Source organism: Pyrus communis, chromosome 9 (genome assembly GCF_041283825.1).
Source record: "Pyrus communis isolate YQ-2024b chromosome 9, ASM4128382v1, whole genome shotgun sequence".
Taxonomy (NCBI): Eukaryota; Viridiplantae; Streptophyta; class Magnoliopsida; order Rosales; family Rosaceae; genus Pyrus; species Pyrus communis.
The window spans coordinates 5967321-5988163 of NC_142573.1; the positions used below are offsets into that span (position 1 = coordinate 5967321).

Genomic DNA, 20843 nt, shown 5'->3' on the forward strand with positions numbered 1-20843 from the left:
TACTAACGGCGCTGCCACCGCGATCACGACGAAGAAGACGAAGAGTGTGGCGTCCACAAGCTTCACCAAAGCTCCCATTTTTTTATTTATTACAATTACACACGCTCAGTGCTCTAAATTGTATTGTATTGTGGGGAACATCTGACCAAGGGGATGTAGCTCAGATGGTAGAGCGCTCGCTTAGCATGCGAGAGGTATGGGGATCGATACCCCACTTCTCCAAATTTTCAGTACTTTTTTTACTCAAAATAAACTAACCTACATGTAATGATTCATAGCCCTTCTTAATTGTAAACTCAATTCTTTTCTTTTTTACACAAGTGGTAATGGTAAAAAGAGATACGTATTCAAGCACATGAATAAATACTCTAATCACTTGAGTTATACAAATTCTTTCCTTTTTATTTTATTTAGTACATACATGTCAAATATGGTAATTTTTTTTAAGGGTACCACGAGAAAGATGTTAATGGCTCGTATTTTGGATTTATCTGATTCGTCATATTTGGTATGTGTTTTCTTTATTGGAACTTAGGTACACTCTTCGTATACATATATTTTTGAACTTACGTATTTTTATTGGAGAATGTTGGATCATAAATTGAGAATTTTCAAAATCTCTAGATACATTCCAATTTGGAGAATTAACTACAATACCTTTTTATTTTTAGTCGAGCGATAGTCTTAGTAAGTTAAATGTTAGATTAGTCATCGTCGGAGTTTAAACCCACGCCGTCATGCAAGGACACAACACATTTTCACCACTGTGGTAAAGAGTCACTTGCAACTACAATACTTACATGTATGTAATGCAATCATCATCTAACAATGAGATATAATTATGTGAAAATATGTATTTAATACAATCATCATCTAATCATCGAGATGATGATTGTTTTAAATACATGTAAGTATCCAAATCTGAATTTTTTTACATCCACATTTTTTAGAATGTTCGGAATCGGAATTTCTAATCCAAGTGGATCGACAGTGTTTTTGATTTCTTGGCTGACAATATGATATCCTAAGAAGCCTTCACTGGCATCAATTTCGTGACTTCGTTTGTATCATCTCCCCTTAGGGGTATGAATTTTTCTTTTGGCCACCAAAAAATTCCCAAATGAACACCAACACCATGATTTGTGTTGCCGTTGGTTCATAACAATTCTTTCTCATCGATACATAAGAATTCAAGGTACCTAGAGGTCTCCATGATGGTAACGGACTCACTCAGGTAAAAGAATTGAAAAACTAAAATGATATAAATTTTGATACAATGATTTGAGTTGTAAGTTATTTTCCTATACTTTGGTGGGTCGCGTGCCTTTGCTTGTTCTTTAGCCGCTGGTTGTAGTAGTGGCGGTAGACGGAGGGAGCAGCCCGCGCAGTATGGCCAAACAGCAAAGCACACAGCAGGGTAGTACAACATCAACATTGTATCAGATGCCCTGCCGGACCATAACAGCTCTGGCAATATAGCACCCCTGCAATTTTCACCAAGCTAGAAAATATGTAACAAGTTGAATAAATTAAGGATCTTTTATGATCATACCGTACATGTGAAAATGAATTAATTGTCAGAATTGCCTTAATCTAATCTAGAAGAAGTTCCAAAAACACTATCTTTATGATCGTCAATACCTAACATTTGGGTGTGACAGTTACACCGAAAAATCACTTTGTACTTAACATCTCAATCAAAACTTATGTAACTAAATCTGAACTAACTAGAAATTGAACGGTGAAGAAACAGGCAATCAAAACAGATTAACCATGGTGATAAATCCATATAAATTGTTCAGGCTGCAGGGGTATGTATGAGTTTGTGACAAAACCATTAAGTAGCAAAATAAGCAACCAATTGAAGAATCAATCTGTTCATATAAATATAAAAGTACGAAAAATGTAGAAAATCAGATTGTCATTTTTAAAAAGATTATATGAATCTGTATACATAATATATAACATACTAAAGTAGCTAACTAAATTATCAAAGTTAAAATCTAATTTAACATTGGAGCTTGGTAAAAATGATTGAGTAGCTAGGATTTCACCATGGTGGTGAAGGAGGAGGCGTCATAGAGCAAGCAGGTGTTTTGTACCAAGGCTTAGCTGACAAAATCCCATACAATTTGGTAACGAGAAGAGGCCACTGAAGTATGAGTTCAACCCAAATGAGGCCAACGAAGAAATGAGGCTTCTCTTCATCCAGATAATCGACAAACTCACGGACGTACCAGTTCTTGAGCTCCACCAGCGAGCTTGGGAAGAGGCTCTGAGGCAGACACAGCTACACGTCTATCAGCACCGCATTCACCGCCGTTAAGGCGAAAATTACGAAGAGTATGGCGTCGGTTATCTTCACAAAAGCACCTACTTATTAGGCTTTGTTATGCTTTCCTTCGCTTGTGAAGTTGCAAAATTATATCTCAGACATACTTAATATAGGCACACTATGTTGGAAGGCGAGCATGGGTTATGAAAGTCTACTCTCATTAAACTATATAAATTCTAAACGTTGGCATTTGTTTAATAAATCCATCACTAAAATGCATGTTAAATAAACTTTTGTTAAACAGTTTGATACAAGAGTCAAATTTGCGTTGATTGATAAGGCAATTAATTTTTAAAGGTGCAATCTTGATTTTTTTTTTTTTTTATATTAATATTATTAGAGAGAGGGGTTGGGTTCGAAACTACTACAATAATTTATGTGAAGATGAGTTTCGAACCTGTGACGTATGGTGGAAACCAAACAACCTATCCACTAGAATATTGAATCACATGCAAGGACAATCTTGATTAATATATAATCAGATAATGGGTAGATTTTTAATCAAAACGGGTCCTACCTTATTTTGGGATTATATTGGTCCATAAATTTATTATATAGATGAATGATGTTGTTGTTATGTAATGCATGATTTAGAGTATTTTGTTGGCGCTTGACGACGTGTTATAATATAAATAGATTAGTATTTATACATGGTGTAACAGCTATGGTAAAAAATTAATAAATAGTCTTCCTTATTTTCATCAATCCATTTTCACCTTTAGCAATAAGAGCCAAGAGGGAAAAATCATCAATAGAATTTGAGAACAAAAAAAAAAAAGAGTTCCACATTAAATAACTCATACCTCCATCTGTTGAATCTCATAGCTTGTCCTGGCAATCACAATGATTAACTCTTACAAAGTTTTTTTGGGTCTTCGTTGAAAGACAGAACTAAAGCTCAACAAAGCGTATAATTTTTTTTTTCCAAACAGAGCGTATAATTAACCAGAAAACAAAAATGATAAAAATATTTGAGGTCTACATCATTTTCTTTCGTGGGGCGGTCCGTTTGGTTGTTCCCTTGCCGCTGGTTGGAGTAGCGGCAGCGGACGGTGGGAGCAGACCGCGCAGTATGGACAGAATAGCCAACCCCATAGCAGCGTAGTGCACATTCAACATTTTCTTAGATGCCTTGCCGGACCTTAACATCTCTGTTAATACAGCGCCCTGAAATTTTCAAGCCACAAAGTATGTTACAAGTGTTGGATAGTGGCCAAATTAGGCTAGGAAACAAAACAATATTGATGAGGGAACATCATGATGAGGATTATGTTTCCTTGTTTTGTGGCTTGATTTGTTCCTTATTTTGTGGCTTGATTTGTTCCTTGTTTTGTGGCTTTTTCAAAGCCATAATTATTTGGTTTTCGGGTGGAATAAAGGAGGAGAAGAAAAGGGGCTGTTTTTTATTTAAATGCGTGCCGAGGGAGAAGGCTTGGATTAAGAAAAGCATCCAAAGAGATGGTGAGAGCATTTGGCTCTACCATGGGCACGGGTGAGAGAAATCAAGAGAGCTAGAGTGAAAGGTCTCTTGTGAAAGAACTCTTGGGGTAGAGTGAGGCTCTTGGAAAAATTCTGTGAGTGGGTGTACAAGGGATATGGGATTGGGTTATGTCGATTTAACTCATGTGTAACTTGTACTGTTTTTCTCATAGTGAAGAGCAATATCTCTCCGAGGATGTAGGCAGGTTTTTGCCGAACCTCGTAAATTTCTCGGTGTCTTTATTTCTTGTATTTTAAACTATTCAACTGTAGGTTTGTATGTTGGTGAAGATAATCAGCCAAGGCACAACAACAAGTTTAAGAAATAAAGGACCCAATATTTTATAGTCGTCAGTCATACATGTCAGTAGAATTAGTATGAGTTCTTATTCTAGGAAGAGTTCAAGGAAACGCCAGATATATGTCCCAATTCCTCAGATATGTCCCATTTCCTCGATCTATCTACTGTTAAATAAAACTATAATGCTATTTATTCCATATTACAAATTTACAAGTCACTTTGTTGAAACCTCTTTAATAGGAAATGAGATCCACTTCTAATCTATGTGTCTGGAGCCATCAAAATGAGAGATCTAGACTGTTCAAGAGAGATAGATTTGTCACTCAGTATTACGGTCTGATAATATTCATCTTCGTTTAGAAGTGAAAGGTCTTAGGTTCGAATCTCATGGATGGTGAACTTCCCCTCCCCCTCCCCCTAGTGTAAAAATATTGATGTACTCAAAAAGAGAGAGAGAGAGAGAGAGAGAGAGAGAGAGAGAGAGATCTCAGTAGTTCAAATTTTTGAGTTTTTGTGAAGTGAGCCAGTTGGATTTGCTAATAGGATTGTAAAATTAAAATTGAGTATTAATACAGATCTCTCGGTCTATAGCATGGATGGAGCCAATGAAGGCTCACTGGGGGCAAATGCCCCCCACTCAAGTAATTTGTTTGTTTAGTTGCAGACTACAATTATATAATATATACGGGTTATCTTTGAAGAAAGTATATGTATCTAATATCCAACATACATTCATTATACTTATACTTCATATCAATTATTATATAAGCAATAGTGCTCTTCCTCTGTCATTCAAACCAAAAAAACCATCTCCCGCCTATCATGTAGTTATATTTTTCTCATCACTTTGCCACTTTCCACTACTATATTGAAATTTTGGTAACATCGGAATTATGATACTTTGAAACCATCCTTAATATTATATTGCGTATAACCATACTATAATAAGATTTTCTTAGTTGTTTTCGGTTGCCCCCACTAGAAGAATTTCTGACTATGTCCCTGGTCTATAGACTCCGAATACAAAAATCTAGAATGGACCTCATTCCTCCTAATATAGGCGGGTCATATCCATGTATTTGAGACTCAAGTACTACTATTTACACCACATTTACTCACTAGAAGTACCAATGATGCAATAAATGTGGTACAAAAGGATAGAAGAAGTTTTTCCAAAAAAAAAAAAAAAAGGATAGAAGAAGTTTACCATGGTAGTGAAGAAAGAGACGCCATAGACCAAGCAGGTGGTGTTGAACCAAGGCTTAGCGGTCAAAATTGCATACAAGTTGGCAACGAGAAGAGGCCACTGCAATGTAAGCTCAACCCAAATGAGGCCAACCAAGAAATGAGGCTTCTGTTCAACGAGATAATCATCGAACTCGCAAGCATACCAGTTCTTGATCTCCACCACCGAGCTTGGGAAGAGGCTTGGAGGCAGACACAACTGTGTATCTATCAACACCGCGCACACCGCCGCCATGGCAAAATTCACAAAGAGAAACCCGTCGATTGTCTTCACAAAAACACCCATATTTTGATGCTGTGTTTTTCTCTTTCTCACAGTTTGTGATGCAAAAGTGGATCTTGGAGATATTTGTATGGGCCTATTGGCACACCATCTTTGAAAAGCTAGTTAGGTAAACAAAGTCTGCTCTTATTAATATTATATAATTCCAGAGATCCATCACTAACATGCATGTTAAATTGTTAATTAGTTCAGCAATTTCTTATTGTTAGACAATTTTATACATATCCTAGAGTGTGATCCAGAAAATTGATTATATTCAAGGCAAAAAAATATTTAAAGGTAATATCTTGATTAATAAATGTCTTTAATGTGGTCATAGAACTACAGATAGCATTATTTAAAATGAAAATACCCTTTTCGTTATATAATGTTTTATCTGGGACTTGTTTCATACTTTTTCTCTCATACTTAAAACAAAAATGTCAACACCTAGTTAATCCCTCATACTCGCACTCTTAATGATCAAAACCAATCAATTAATCTCACTCAACAAAGAAAGTAGACATGCACATAACTAAGTTGACGAGAATAATATATTTTTACTTTGAACCCGGTTTGAACTAGATCTTAAAACAAAAAATGTCAACACCTAGTTAACCCTTCATAACTTACGTTGCAAACTAGATGTTAAAAAAAAAAAAAAAAAAACTTGTATAGGCACACCATCTTCATGTGGTCTTTGTTTATTCACAAACTAACATCCATGTTTCAGAAATGCATTTTTATTAGATAATTTGATACGGAAAGGTACAGTCATGATTTATATGGAGAGTCACACAATAATATACCAAAACGTTTGATAAAGGAACACTACTCGATAGAGTCGTAAAAAGAATATTTGGGGAAAATACCATTCCACAAAAAAACATTACATTTTGCTTTTAAGATATATTAATTTCCTCCGTACAATATAAAGTTTTAACTAGGCACGACTCAAATGGCAATCACAGTGATGAATTAATACAAACTACTCTCGCAATGAGATCGATTCACGATTACAAAATTCGGGTTGAAGTTGGAGGGAGAGTCGGGTTTCTTTTTCTTGATTAAACTCTCTTCTTCCTGCCTGAAGCAGGTCTCTTGCCAATGGTTGCAGTATGCGTGGTTGATGAGTTGGGTAGCAGCCCACGAAGTATGGCTAAAACACCCAAACTCAAGAAACAATAGTACACCGTCAGTAGCTTATCAGGTGCCCTTCCTGACCATGTCAATTCAGCAAATATTGGCACCTGCATGAAAAATTAAGGGAGTGAATAAGTTGTATCATCTCAGCTGATTATTTTATGTGGATTTCTCCAACACAAATGGGTGACATGGGTCTCGTGATTTCCACTAAAAAAATTATATATTAGGAAAAACTGTCAATTGAGATGATATAAATAATTTTATTTGAAAAGATTACGAAACATGATAAAAATGAATAATTACCATGGAAGTGAAAAGAAATATTCCATAGCTGAAGCACGTAATGTTGAACCAAGGCTTGCCAGCCAAGATACCATAAAGGTTAACTAACACGAGAGGCCACTGGAAAACAAGCTCAACCCACATGATCCCGACGTAGAAATCAGGCATTTCGGTCATGAGATAGTCGCCGGACTCGCGAGTGTACCAATTCCTGAGGTCCACGAGAATGTCCGGGTAGAGATTGCGAGGGAGGCATGCTTGCGCTTCAATCAATGGCGTTGTGAAAGCGATCGCCAGGAGCAAGAGGAAGAGTAACGCATCAATGAGCTTGACAAGAACACCCATTTTTTACTTTTTGTTTCTTAGTTTTGGAGGTTTAGCCTAGCAATGTTTGCGAGGAATGGAAAATAGCTAGCCAGGGAGAAATGAGAATGGTAGCAAAAAGAGGATCTTGGAACGTGAAAACTCAACATGGGGTGCATTTTATATGGGGTGTGTTGACTCGCTCACACAGGCCCCTCAAATGTTTGGGACATTCAAAATTGCTTGTTATCAAATGCACTTGGCAAATGAACATTCTCATTTTCCATCTTATATAAAATTAAAAATAAAACAACATTCTCATTTTTCAAAAGCAACGAAATGAAATGGTGAAAAGATGAAGGCTTGAGGGGGTAAATTGAATGCCACCTTTTAGTGAAAAAGTGTTCAGGTTTTTGGCTTGAAATGGACCTAAATCTTCGTAAAGGTCTTTAAAATTGGAAATCGATTATTGTCGTTTCTGAAATTAGTTGCTACAAATCAATTGGTACTTCTGTTATAATTTTGTCAATTGAAGCCCAAATTACCATCAAGCCTTTGTAGATTTTGCTACAACAGATTCTTGTGCTTATATGAGGGAAAAAAAAAAAAGCGATATAGGCAAGTTTGGATTCATATGACTAACATTTCCCTTTTCTACACAACTTGTTTTGAGTGTTTTTATTTATTTATAAGGAGATATCTACTTTAAACTAATATAAAATTAAGAGAAAAAATTAAACTCAACTGCATAGAAGTGTGCATCTACTCTAGTTTTTTTTTTTTTTTTTTTTTTTTTTAAACGCCCAGAACCCATTTCATAAAAGGCCTACAGAGAGGCAAACACTAAAACAATAACAAGTAGTGACAAGGGATAAAACACAAGGACCCCTCCACCTAGAAGAGGCGTCACCCCCAGCACCACCACACCCAACTTAATGAGGACAAGGAAGTCCGTCATTATTCAACACAAAGACCAACGAAGATGGGGGCCTATCGACCCACACAACATCACACATCTCCGTGAAACCAAACGACGCAATCTAGTTAATATCACTACAACAACATCTGCAAAACTTTGTTGCAAGTCGAATTGTCGATATTTTCTAATTACAAATAATGAAAAGTGATCAAAAGTCACATTGTCCAGTGAAACTCAAAAGTCATCACTTTACTCCATTTTGAGAGAGATATTTCAATGTGATCGGTACACAGAATGGTACACCACATGTCATTATACAAATGGTGGGATATGTGTACTAAAAAGTTAATAACTTAAAAAATAAAATTTCCCACCACTTCTATTAAAACACGTCGTGTACCACTTGTGTTCCCGTCACAATTATAAATTTCTCCCATTTTGATCTCACTTTACCCTCTATAACTCAAAAGTCACCAATTTACTCTCTGAACTCAAATTCGTTCCACTTTGAATTGTGGACTCTCTCATTTCCTTGAAACTTATAGGTCGCCTCCTAAAACATACGTGAAACTCAATACTCAATAAGACTATGCCACATATACAATAAAGTTGATTACAAATTTTCATTAACATTCAACAATCAAATAATATTAAGTTTAAAAGAAATTAAAGAGATAAAAAAAATTGATCAGCCACGCACCCAATTAAACTCACATAAAATTTAACAGATTTAAGGCAATGTGAAGCGAATTTTGATTTTTATGTAAACGACTTTCAAATTTCAAGGGCAAAATGGGATCAAAATCGTTTGCAGAGAGCAAAGTAAAGCAAACTTTGAGTTTCAAAAAATAAAGTGACGACTTTTAAATTATAGAAAGTAAAATAAGATCAAAATCAAGTTATAAAATCGTAGATAAAAAATAAGCCATAATAAAATGAAATCACATAATGAAAAGCACTCACCAGTGAAGAGAACGACGCCGTACGGCCAGTTGTCTTACTATAGAATCTGGACCGAAAGCGCAGACGACTGAAGATTGGCTTGCAGACATTTTACCTTTGAACGATGAGCGAGACTCGACCGGTGCCAAGGAGAGAGAGCCCATGGGGGAGGCCGGAGGGAGATCATCGCGAACCGAAGGCCCACCGCTGCAATGACCGGGCGGAGGACGTGATCCAGGTAACCGAAAACCCTCTGTTAATTTTTCTCAAAATTCGAAATTAACATCTCTTATGCTTATGCAAGAATTGAGATATTCAGCTACATTTATGCACAAATTTCAGTTAACTTAATTAAATTATTGAACTTTCTTATGATAGGAATTAGATTCAACATTGGGTTGGGATTAAATTGTTGTTCTTATTGCTCTGTGTTTGTGGGTGAGCTTGGTTGAAATGTTTTGATGGGTTTTCGGGAATGAAGAATTGAAGGCAAATGATTTCCAGCTGAAGAATACTTCTGCCTGATCGCGAGTGATTGATTTAATTTTATGGTTTTGAGTTTAATTGTGTGTTTGTGCTTTGTATAAGTTGAATTTTCAATTGAAATAATGGGAATTTCGCTTTTGAAAGAATTTGGTCATCCATCAAGGTTGAATTTAGACCTTATAGTTTAAGTTCCTGCTAGTTATGGTAACCAGTGAAACAGACCAAAAGGTTTTGCCTTTTTCCCCCAATGGATCACAATGTTTGTACTTCAGGATTTAGTGAAAGTGGAGCAGGAACAAATAATAATTACATGACTTAAAAATGAAAAAACAACACTAGCATAGTACATCGGTGCTGAGGGAAGAGGGGGTTGCAGATGGTTTGTGGAAGTGAGGAAAGAAGAAACTCACAATTAAGAAGATTATTGTAATGCTGAACGTGTCTTCATCAAGTCTTTTTATTTAAGCTTGATTTTGGTGATATTCAGTGATAATCGTGTTGACACAGGACTTGGAGAGTATGTGATGATCTCTTTCTAGTAGTAACTTTGAAAGTTTTCAACTTCCCTTGCTTTGTGTAGTTGCTGCCAGAAAAATAATTTTAAAACGGCCTGAATACTTTCTAACTTTTGTTCTCTGCTACCGAGGATCCTAAGCAGTTTGAAAAATTTCTAGATTATCAACGTTAGTAGTGTTTCGTTCCTATTTGTTAGTTCATTTTGCCTGTTTCTTGTGTAGGCTTGTTTTGAGGGAAACCCATTTAAGACTGTTCCGGGGCCATTTAAGCTCTTCTGGCAGTGCATGCGATCAAAACCCGGGTATGATTGACCTTTAAAATGCTGCCCCAGTGTCTACAACAATGACACCTTGATTTGAGGGATCTTTTGTTTATTCATAATAATGTCACGTAACGCTGCATGTGTTACTAAATTCAATACACGCTCGTTTGGTAGAAAGGATTTGATTGGAAGGGATAGCCCTCAAAATTCAAAGCATTACTAAGGTAGATGAGTGATTTTCATCTTGAGGGGATTAGAAGAGGATTAGACATGAAGAAAACTTCTCCCTTCTAATCCTCCCATTTTGGGGAGGATTGGAATGAATAACATTTCTTCTCGAGTAATCCTTCTCCTATCTCTAACTTGGTCACAGTTTTTCATTTCTTCATTCAATATACCTTGAGAATAGTGTATTATCCATTACAATCCAATCATGTATTCCAAACGAAGCCTACATGTTATTCTCCCTTCTGTGATTCCCGGAGCATTTGTGTTGTTCTGCAGGGAGGAACCAACAGAGCCATTTACATATTTGCAGCTGGATCCCCCAACAAGAGAGGTGAAACTTGAGTGAAGCCGCCTTTGTTATCGGAATCAATCTCATTGTCTCCAAAATTCCAATTTTTGTCATCTTTTCTCTTTATAACATAATATCGGAGCGCAACTAAGATTACGGCTTCCAATGCAGTTGAGTTCAGCAGCTTGTTTGAGTTTTATTTGAACCATCAACCATCAACTTAATGTCATCTTTTCTTATAATATAAGCATTTGGTGGTTCTTTTCTGCACTGGAAGTGTAACTGTCGTTCAAACGATTCAATAGTGTTGTCTGCCGCACTTTATAAAGTGCCGGCTATTCTTTATCTTAAAGGCCATAGAAATCTAGATGCACTAATGCTCTTCTTGTTATGAGATATGGAGATTTTTACTGTGATTTGGATGATCAAATATATAGACTGCAATTGTATCAAAAATTCGTGATTTTATTTTCTTATTCGAACTCTGTCTATAACTGTTGAACAAAACTTTATTCATATGTGGAGATGTGGGCTGTCCGCCTCTCCCTTTCTCCAAGTCATGAAATGTAAGGCAAAAAAAAAAAAAAAGGGTCATGAAATGGGGAAAAAACCCGAATCGTATCGGACTGACGATTACAGCAACTCCAGCCTCCGGGGACCGACCAGTTGACTCCTTATATCTCTGGGGAGCAGAGAAATCAGAGAGATCCAGCTATCTCTACAAGAATACAACACTAGAAATCGATGATGGGCTCTCCGATGGTCAGATTGCGCTCCACTGTCCATGGTAAGTCGAAGAGCTTGGCCGTTATGAATTTGAAGATCTTGTTCACGTTTATGTTGTATGTTGCACTCGAAAAGAATAGCGTCGCGTTGAAGGCCTTTGCATATGCTCTTGCCTGCATTCACATTTTGACATGAGAATCAAACTACAACTTCCAAAATATTCATTTTGCTCTTCAAATGAACATCTTAAAACAGGAGCACAAATTTCTTTCAAGGGTGCTATGCATTACTTATGTTTGTGGTAACCAAAAACATTTCTGGTTACGATAACATTCTAGGTGTATACAATTAGGAATTGCTTTGAAAAAAAAAATTGAGGAATTTGAGAGAATTGGAGAAGTTTTGTAGTACATTTATAACTCGTTTGGAAGTACTTTTAAAATGACTGAAAGCGTTTTTAGTGAAAATGTTTTGCACTTTCAAAAACACTTGAAGTGCTTTCCCCAAGAAGCACCAATTACGTGCTTCTTACAAATGTACTTCAAGTACTTTTTCAAAATTTACTTGCATTTTTATTAGGGATTGGTATTAAAAATATTGTCACCAAAAACACTTTCAACCATTTTTAAAAGCAGTTCCAAACGAGTCTTTAAACATTCACAAATCTCACATCTCCCCAATTAGAATGAGGAAATTCACTCAAAACTTGACATGGAATCTTTAAAAATTAATTAAACTCCAAATTCATGAATTTATAAGTTCATTCAAATCTCTCATAACCCCGATCCAATACACTTACTATTAGTAAAAGTTTATTCTAGTTTTGAACTTTTGACAGAAGTGCTAATACTTTTGAAGGCACACCAAACAAACCGTATTGGAACCAAATGAACACTTTAAAAGGCCATGACAGGTGGTTGAACACATTACTATTTCATGTTGGTGGTTGGTTTTTGTCCCCAAATTGAATTTGCGTGCAAGTCTTTAGGCTTTAGCTTCCTTTTCCTGTTGAGCTTTGACCTGGATGTCTCCAACTTTTCCTTATCTTTATCCGTGTTTTTTTTTTCTTTCTAGAAAGGTTACTTCACCAGCCAAAAATAAATAAATAAAATTAAGTTCTAGAAGGATTACATCTAGCTCATCCTGGATGATTAGGCCCCCTAATCATTGATGTTCTTTGACTAAACACATTTTTTTAAATAATTTAGAGTGTTAAGTGTACCTTGTGTTAACCATGAATTAAATTCTTTGCAAAGAATTGACACTGATGTCTCAAACTTGGAAGGATTGTTTATTTAGCAATTAGTATGAGGATTAGTAGGTTAGTCAGTTAGGACAGTTTGCTCGTCAGCTAACTTCTTATTTCAGATCTCTTTCCCATTAGTTTAGAATACCGCCTTACGAAAATTAAAACAATATATGCTAATTGTTTATTAAGAAACTTCCTTACCTGACTTGCAATTGTCCATTGCAAATCTATAGGGAGTTGGATGAAATCATCGAACTTTGTTCCAATTAATATTGGGATTGCCGTCTGCAAATCGTGAAAAAATAAAATTACAATTGAGAAAAAAATTTCATTAATTTTGGAAATTAAGATAATGGAATGGATTTGCAGTTACCTGATTCCATTTCCTTGCTTGGTGATACCATGTTATGACACTGCAGACAATTAAATTCCATGGTTAAGAATGCTAAATAAAAATTAAAACAGGATTAAGATATCAAAAGCTGGAGATTGTGCTCAGAAATTCACCTATTTAACGTACACCGACTTGTTAAATCAAACATGAACAAAATAGCTACGGAGTCCTTGCATGCAACGGGAATATTATCCTGGGATTTTACATCACCTGCACCAAAATTAAAATATAATTATTACAAACTGAATGAAATATTAGATTTTAAAACGAAGATTAATTCATTAATTAGATTATAATTATTGGTACATACCTCCAACTTCCCAAATACTATAGGAAATCCTTGCACCACGGACCAACAATGTCTTATCCATGGAATTTAATCCTGCGGTGTCTGTCTCTCCTCCCTCTTCCTTCTCATCATCTCCTACGTACTTTACCTAAGCAACCAAATAAATTCAGTAAAAAAATATGATAAAAAATGAAAATAAAATGAAGAATGAGAATGTGACATGATATGATTGAAACACAATCCATGGTACCAATCATATGACATACAAACACATACAAAATCTGTATGTGTTTGCATGTCATACGAATTTGTATCATAAATGATTATTTTTTTTCGGTTGAAAAAGATGTTAAAACCAAAAATCACCAGAGGTTGATGCACAAGATTGTATGAAATCTCTATCTATACGAAGGGAGAGATTACCACAAAGCTAGTTTTTCCGATTTGGCTGTCTCCCAAGAGGCTGATCTTTAAGGGCACCAAATCCGAGTTGCTATCACGGTGGCTACTCTTGTTACGATGAAGTTGATGACACGTGAGGTCCCTTGATTTCGAGGACGGCGACGAAGGCGCAAAAGTGGAAGAAGGGGTGTCGTTCGATGAGGACATGGCGGCCGAAATGGGCAGCATCCTGTACCGGACTGGCTTTCCTAAACAACACATGAGCAGCCGGTCCATGATGCGGCGGATGCAGCGGCGGAGGACGAAGACGCGGCGTCTAACTCTTCTCCTGAGGCTGAAGTGGTGTACCATTTCTTCAACAAAAAGCAACTATAGTCAATCAATCTTCAAACTTGGAAGAAAAAACGGACGGTTGTGATTGTGGCGATCAAAGGTGGTGATGGTGGTTGTGCGGATGGCCTCAACAGCAAGTGAGCGGCTCTTGTTCTGTTTAGGCCATGGAAAATGAAAAGCTAGCTTCTATTGCTCTCATACTTTCATGACTCGTGGTATTTTTAGAATATTTGCTTTGTATTGAGGTAACATTTTCTAATTTCATTTTTTTATTTTTTTATTTTGTCCAATTTTCCATTGCTTTTTTTTCAGTTACAACCACCTTTTGCTATCAATGTGACAACTTTAACGGGACAGTTGACCAGTAATAGCATGGACATAATCCCAGAGAAAAATACTAGATAAATCATGTTTTTAGACAAGAGTAATGCTTGGGAGACTTAATTTAGAGGTTAAATTTTAGAAACTAAAGAATATAGAAGTTGATTATTGGTTTATTAGTTAAGCGTTGATGGACGTGCTCATTTCTATTGATGACACATCATTTAGTTTGTAATTTTAGTCTTCAAATTTAGTCTCTCTAGTATTACTCTTTAGACTATATTGTGTAGAATATATATGATATGACAGTTGATAGTTGAATTCATTTTTAATGAATTTTTAAAGAATGAATTCAACCATCAACTGCCACATCATGTGGTTTACAAAATATAGTTTAAATCAATAGTCTCTCTAGCATAGTTCAAGTAAATGTGGTATACAAAATAAGTCCTAATTGCCTTCTTCCAATGCTACACGTATGTTCGTTATGTCTACGTGTGTGACGATGACACAACTATACATATCAATTAATATATTATTAGGAGAGTTTTTTAAAGTATCAGGTATTCAAGGCTACTTCACATGTCATAATACAAGCGGAAGAAATATATAATATTTTTCGTATCCCTCCACTTATTTTATGACATGTGGTGTACCCATTTCAATGCTAAACACTTTATAAAATTTCTTGTATCATATTATTATTACCGTTACATCAAAAAATTTCTTGTAAATTTGCAGAGTGACGGTTACAAACTCTTGTATTGTACTATTATTACCTTTACACTGAAAATTTTCTTGCAAGTTTGCATAGCGACGGTTACAAACTCACAATTTTTTGTAATGGGTTTTATGAGATTATGAGTTGTATGTATTCCAAGTTTATCTTAAGACTTTATTATATCCGACTTAGTAATGAGTTGTGGAAAAAAGAATTAGGTTACTTTAAAAACATAAAAGTCTAAGTTTTTGCTTTTTTGAGGTAGCTCGAGTGACAAAAAAATGGTAAGATAGGCTTATAGTAGATCTGGTGTTCGATTTCTTCAAATCCAATCGAAAAGAAGAGTTAGAATAGGAGGTATGCATAACTAAAACCATCAATTTCTTCATTCTTCATGTTTCTGTTTGGTTTCTGTCGAGTGATGTTTGATTGACACCAAACATGTCACATCCCAGCTGGGGGGGGACCACTTCCTGGGCTCGCTCCACTACCGTAGCACGATATTGTCCGCTTTGGACCCTAATCACGCCCTCAAGGTTTTGTTTTTGGGAACTCACATGAGAACTTCTTGATGGGTCACCCATCCTGGGAATGCTCTCGCGCGCTACTCGCTTAACTTCGGAGTTCCAACAGAACCCGAAGCCAGTGAGCTCCCAAAAAGCCTCGTCCTATGTAGGGATATGAATATACATATAAGGATCACTCCCCTGGGCGATATGGGATGTTACAATCCACCCCCCTTAGGGGCCCGTTCTCGTCGGCACACACGCGGCCAGGGTTAGGCTCTGATACCAAACTGTCACATCCCGGCCCGGGGGGTGAACCACTTCCTGGGCCCGCTCCACCACTGTAGCACAATATTGTCCGCTTTGAGCCCCAACCACGCACTCACGGTTTTGTTTTTGGGAACTCACATGAGAACTTCCCGATGGGTCACCCATCCTGGGAATGCTCTCACGCGCTACTCGCCTAACTTCAGAGTTCCAACAAAATCCGAAGCCAGTGAGCTCCCAAAAGGCCTCGTGCTAGGTAGGGATGAGAATACACATATAAGGATCACTCCCCTGAGCGATGTGGGATGTTACAAAACAGTTGCTACCAAAGGATTTGTGTTACTTCAATGTATAGTCATTGATTTATGTTTGGTTTCTTGTAAATTAAAGAGCACAAGAAAATGGATGTACACCTAATCGACTTTTGATAACTATGTACTCAAGTAGTAACAAGTAACCAATATTTTTCAGATCTAGGGCAATACAACCACCTTTTTTTTAATGGTGAAATGTTGTGGCGAAGCTGTCAACTGGTTCTTTTCTTTTTTTTTCTTTTTTAAAAAAAAAAAAAAACAACAACAACAATCCTTGTTCGAAACAAAATCCCAAAAGACCAACGACATTTTTGTGATGAACGCGAGAGAGCAACTCAATTTCAGTCTTGAACTCGAGGCCTCCCTGCATTGATCCTTGCTGAGCTCTTTTGATTGCTATCACTTGTCCATCAGAAGGCATGACCCTTTAAGCGTAAGTGTAATCATATAAAATGGCCAATTCGAATTCAAGTTAAAGTAAGGTCTTTTATTTCGTAAGTTACCAACTACCAAAAGTGCATTGTTCAAAAAACGTACCGAATCATAGTTGATAAATTATACCAGCAACGGTTAGGATATAATGATCAATAATTAAGTGGTTGGTTACAATTTTCAACCAGTGGCTACTTACTCGGATGGGAAATCATGAATTGTAGTCAATTTATTATTGGCTTTTTAAGTAGGGAAAATTGGAATCTCTTGCAGTTTTTCTATATCATTTAGATTAAAATGCTTTGACCAATAGTTACCTCTATTTTTTAAAATTAAAATACTTTTTTAATTTATCCTCTTATCTGCATGATGCATTTTTCCTTATTTGGTGTGGATATTAGTAATTAAACTATATTTTCTCTTCTTCCAAATATGTTTTTTCGATCACAACTTTTTTTTTGGTTATGCAAACATTTAATATTATTTCTTTTTCCAAATGTTTTTTTTTTCTTTTTCAAATAGTTGGTGATCAACATAAAAGCTCCGTGTAATTTTTTCAATTTTTTTTTTGGTGTTTTTTTAAGTATAGTTGTTGACAAATTATTATTAGGTACAATAATACATTACGTATATATTATCTGCAGGTACATTTGAATTTACAAAAACCATTAATTGATACGTTTATTTGCAATTTAGGTACGTTTGATTTGATACTTATTGTTAATATTGGTACATTATTTTTAAGGAAAATTAATGAAAATGGCTTAAAAACTTTGAGTTTTAACGACAATGACAAAATAAAGAGTAAAGTGAATAGTACTAGGATTGACTTTTTAGTGTAAAAATGTGGTTTTTCGTTAAAGTGAACTGTACCGAGGGCTTTTCGTTAAAGTTCTCTTATTTTTATTTTTTACACATTGTGTATTGGTACGTTTATATTATTCTCAATTCCATTTTCTCTTAATGTACAAAAAGAAAAACTTATTTCTGTACGTTTGATTTTTGGGGATTTAAAAATATTTCAAACTATTTTGGAAAGAAAATATCTTAAATCGTAGATAATTATTGCTAAATTGTAGCATTATTGTGAAAATAAATTGAATTTAACCAACTTTTTTTTTTATTTTTTTACAATTATCTCTAACGGAGGAGAGTGTAATCAAAATGCTAGATTATAGGAAATTTGTTACAATATAATGTGCACATAGCACCAAATTTATGACAAAAAAAAAAGTTTAATCAAATCACTGAAAGACATAGATGATTGATTTAGAAAATTCAAAACTAAGACACCTATATCAAATATCACTTTTAAGTATTTGGTTCCGGAATATAATGTATGAGGTCTCAATCTACTCACACATATACCACGTGTTAATCTACAAGTTCGTATAATTAAAACACGCAATTATACTAACCTGAATTCTGATATTCATCGATATCTTCTTGATTCTTCTTAGGTTCTACACGCACGCTCAATAGTAAAACTCTTTTAATATTTTATTCATTTGTACTCAACGAGTATTACGTAGCGCAAAACACTTAATGAGACAGCTCATCATAATCATTATTAACCTATACCTTTCTTAATGAAGCTTAAATATATCGAGCAATCCCTAACTTCGATCTCCTGTTTTCACTAACCTTACAAGTGCCAGAGATGTTTAGTTAAAATTCTTACTAATTAAATTTCGAAGCATTCTCAAAGTCACCACGAGATCAAAAGCTCGTTTAAAAATGTTTTTAAAATGATTGAGAACGTATTTCAAATATTTTTTCAAAATTCACTTGTTTTTTTTTTTTTTTTTTTAAGAATTGATTTCAAAAGCTCTTTTAATCATTAAAAAAAATGGAGTTTTAACGAAAAGCCCGTGATACTGTTCACTTTAACGAAAAATCACATTTTTATACTAAAAAGTTAATTCTGATACTATTCACTCTATCTTTTATTTTGTCCTTATCGTCAAAACTTAAAATTTTTAAATTTTTTTCATTAGTTTTCTTTTAAAAAAACACACTTCTAGACGAATCTAAAGCGGCAGGCAACTGCACTTGTATTCAAATCCAAATTTAATTAGCATGGTCCATGCGCACGTGGCTAATTAAGTAATAAAATGGGTTCCCAATTTCTAGTCACTCTCCTCCCAAGTGTTGACGTGGGGGCGACGACACGTACACGTTGACCTTCTTATACAGATGTGCAGATTGCAGAATCCCACGTCCGTCCATCGAGCTGTATATAATATTTCAGGGGACGTTGATGTATGCCTTGATTATTCTTCATCACGTTGATGTCTTCCAGCGGCTTACATTTGGATTAAACAATATTTGGCATGCCTAACGTATCTAATATTAAAATAATTTTGTTAAAGAACCTAACTCATTTAATTAAGTACTTTAAACTTAACCTAACAATCATAATGTCGGTTTGTATTGATGACTTAATATGATTTAACTTTTTTTTTATTTTTAATATCTTTATATAATGATTAAGAAAATTAATCGTTCTCGTTATGATATGTGTGAGTAGTGAAAATATTTTTTCTTAAAGGAAATCAGCTAGTGGCTTCATCACGGCTATCCATTCTTTCGGGGTTCTGGAAGATCCACAAAAGCATTCTAGCCTCCTCTGGCCACCAACGTGCGATTCATCAGCGACAAAAATCGAATTCAGGACGTGCCGTGTAGAATACGGGTCTGGAATTCGCCCCCAACCATTGGGCCACTCTGTGATGATTTGAATAGTGAAAATTTGTTAATTGCAACTAAGAAAGCATCGAGCTGTACTATTTTGAGTGAATGCAAGTATTTTGGATATAATTAAAGCTTTTCAACCTAAATAGTTCCTGTAATTAGCAAAACTCCTTGTTTTGATCCTTGAGATTTGAAATTGATAGAAGTGGTCCATGTGTTTGCCCACGATCAATCATCTTGGTCCTCCTATGAAAATTTTTTATTAAATAAAGATAAAATGACAAAAATCTAATTGGAGCCATTGTTTATTAATTGAGGATATTTTTGTCACATTGATCCTTATTTAACAGAATTTTTCATGAAATGACCAAAATGATTGATGGTAGACAAACTTAAGGATCACTTCTATCGATTTCAAATCTCAAGGACTAAGTGAAAAGTTATGTCAATATCAAAAATCATTTTAACAAAAAATTTTCAAAATAATTAAAATAAAAAAAAGCCTATAATTAAACACCGCCTAACGATTAGTAAGGGAATTGATTGATGGTACCAAAAGAAAATTTGAAAAAAAAAAAATGTTAATGGTTGGTTTTCCTTTAAATTTTGAAATATCACAACGGTATTTCAGATTTGTAGGTTGAAAAATACTTTTCACTATAGTATTTGGAATTATGCACATCAAATAATCATGGAGAAATGATAAACACACACTTTGTCTTACACTCATGTTTAATCATATTCTTGTTATACAATTTTATGGACAAAAGTAAAGAAGAATATCCGAGAGGCTAAAAAAGGTTTGTGAAAATCATCTTCCTAATTACTAACATAATTACTTATCTGTAAAGAAGGAAATCATAAATCGGGACTAATTAATCTGGTTTCTGGGTTTTCAGATTTTGAAATACAGGTAGGCCACCAGCAGTCTAGCATTTCAGAGATTATTATTATTATTGTATACATCTTAAATTAGTACACTCCAAAATAAAATAACCTCGTAGCACCATCAACCTCAGATGATTGAGGCAGACTTCCAACTCGTTTTCTTGATGGAATTAATAGTATGATAAACTGCATGTTTGGATGTTCCAATTTCAATTCATGTGTCGTTGTCATGACTAACGTGAGAAAATAAAATAAAAATACAACTTACGAAAATAAAAGTAAACTTGGATGGTATGGAACTAATTGCTGCCA

The 20843-nt window shown here is 35.2% G+C and overlaps 4 protein-coding genes, 1 non-coding gene and 1 pseudogene across 5 annotated transcripts; 2 read left to right on the top strand and 4 right to left on the bottom strand.

The window, feature by feature from the left end:
- The first annotated feature begins 149 nt into the window (after positions 1-149).
- On the top strand, positions 150-222 carry TRNAA-AGC (transfer RNA alanine (anticodon AGC)). Its single transcript has one exon. It is a non-coding gene; the product is annotated as a tRNA-Ala (tRNA).
- A 1079-nt stretch (positions 223-1301) lies between these two features.
- LOC137740414 (uncharacterized) lies at positions 1302-2473 on the bottom strand (annotated as a pseudogene).
- A 650-nt stretch (positions 2474-3123) lies between these two features.
- LOC137738777 (uncharacterized) lies at positions 3124-5723 on the bottom strand. Its single transcript, XM_068478250.2, has 2 exons — positions 5323-5723; positions 3124-3502 (listed from the first exon to the last, which is right to left on the bottom strand). Exons 1-2 carry the CDS (start codon positions 5644-5646, stop codon positions 3314-3316), a joined length of 513 nt encoding a protein of 170 aa, XP_068334351.2. The 5' UTR covers positions 5647-5723; the 3' UTR covers positions 3124-3313.
- Positions 5724-6469: 746 nt separating this feature from the next.
- LOC137738963 (uncharacterized) lies at positions 6470-7483 on the bottom strand. Its single transcript, XM_068478431.2, has 2 exons — positions 7072-7483; positions 6470-6872 (listed from the first exon to the last, which is right to left on the bottom strand). Exons 1-2 carry the CDS (start codon positions 7393-7395, stop codon positions 6690-6692), a joined length of 507 nt encoding a protein of 168 aa, XP_068334532.1. The 5' UTR covers positions 7396-7483; the 3' UTR covers positions 6470-6689.
- Positions 7484-9226: 1743 nt separating this feature from the next.
- LOC137739825 (uncharacterized) lies at positions 9227-11471 on the top strand. The gene is made up of 3 exons (XM_068479543.2): positions 9227-9452; positions 10438-10517; positions 10983-11471. The coding sequence occupies exons 1-3, from the start codon at positions 9339-9341 to the stop codon at positions 11050-11052; spliced, it is 264 nt and encodes an 87-aa protein (XP_068335644.1). The 5' UTR covers positions 9227-9338; the 3' UTR covers positions 11053-11471.
- LOC137739824 (septum-promoting GTP-binding protein 1-like) lies at positions 11440-14595 on the bottom strand. The gene is made up of 6 exons (XM_068479542.2): positions 14077-14595; positions 13675-13801; positions 13478-13574; positions 13344-13383; positions 13172-13255; positions 11440-11894 (listed from the first exon to the last, which is right to left on the bottom strand). The coding sequence occupies exons 1-6, from the start codon at positions 14404-14406 to the stop codon at positions 11730-11732; spliced, it is 843 nt and encodes a 280-aa protein (XP_068335643.2). The 5' UTR covers positions 14407-14595; the 3' UTR covers positions 11440-11729.
- Between the last annotated feature and the right edge of the window lie 6248 nt (positions 14596-20843).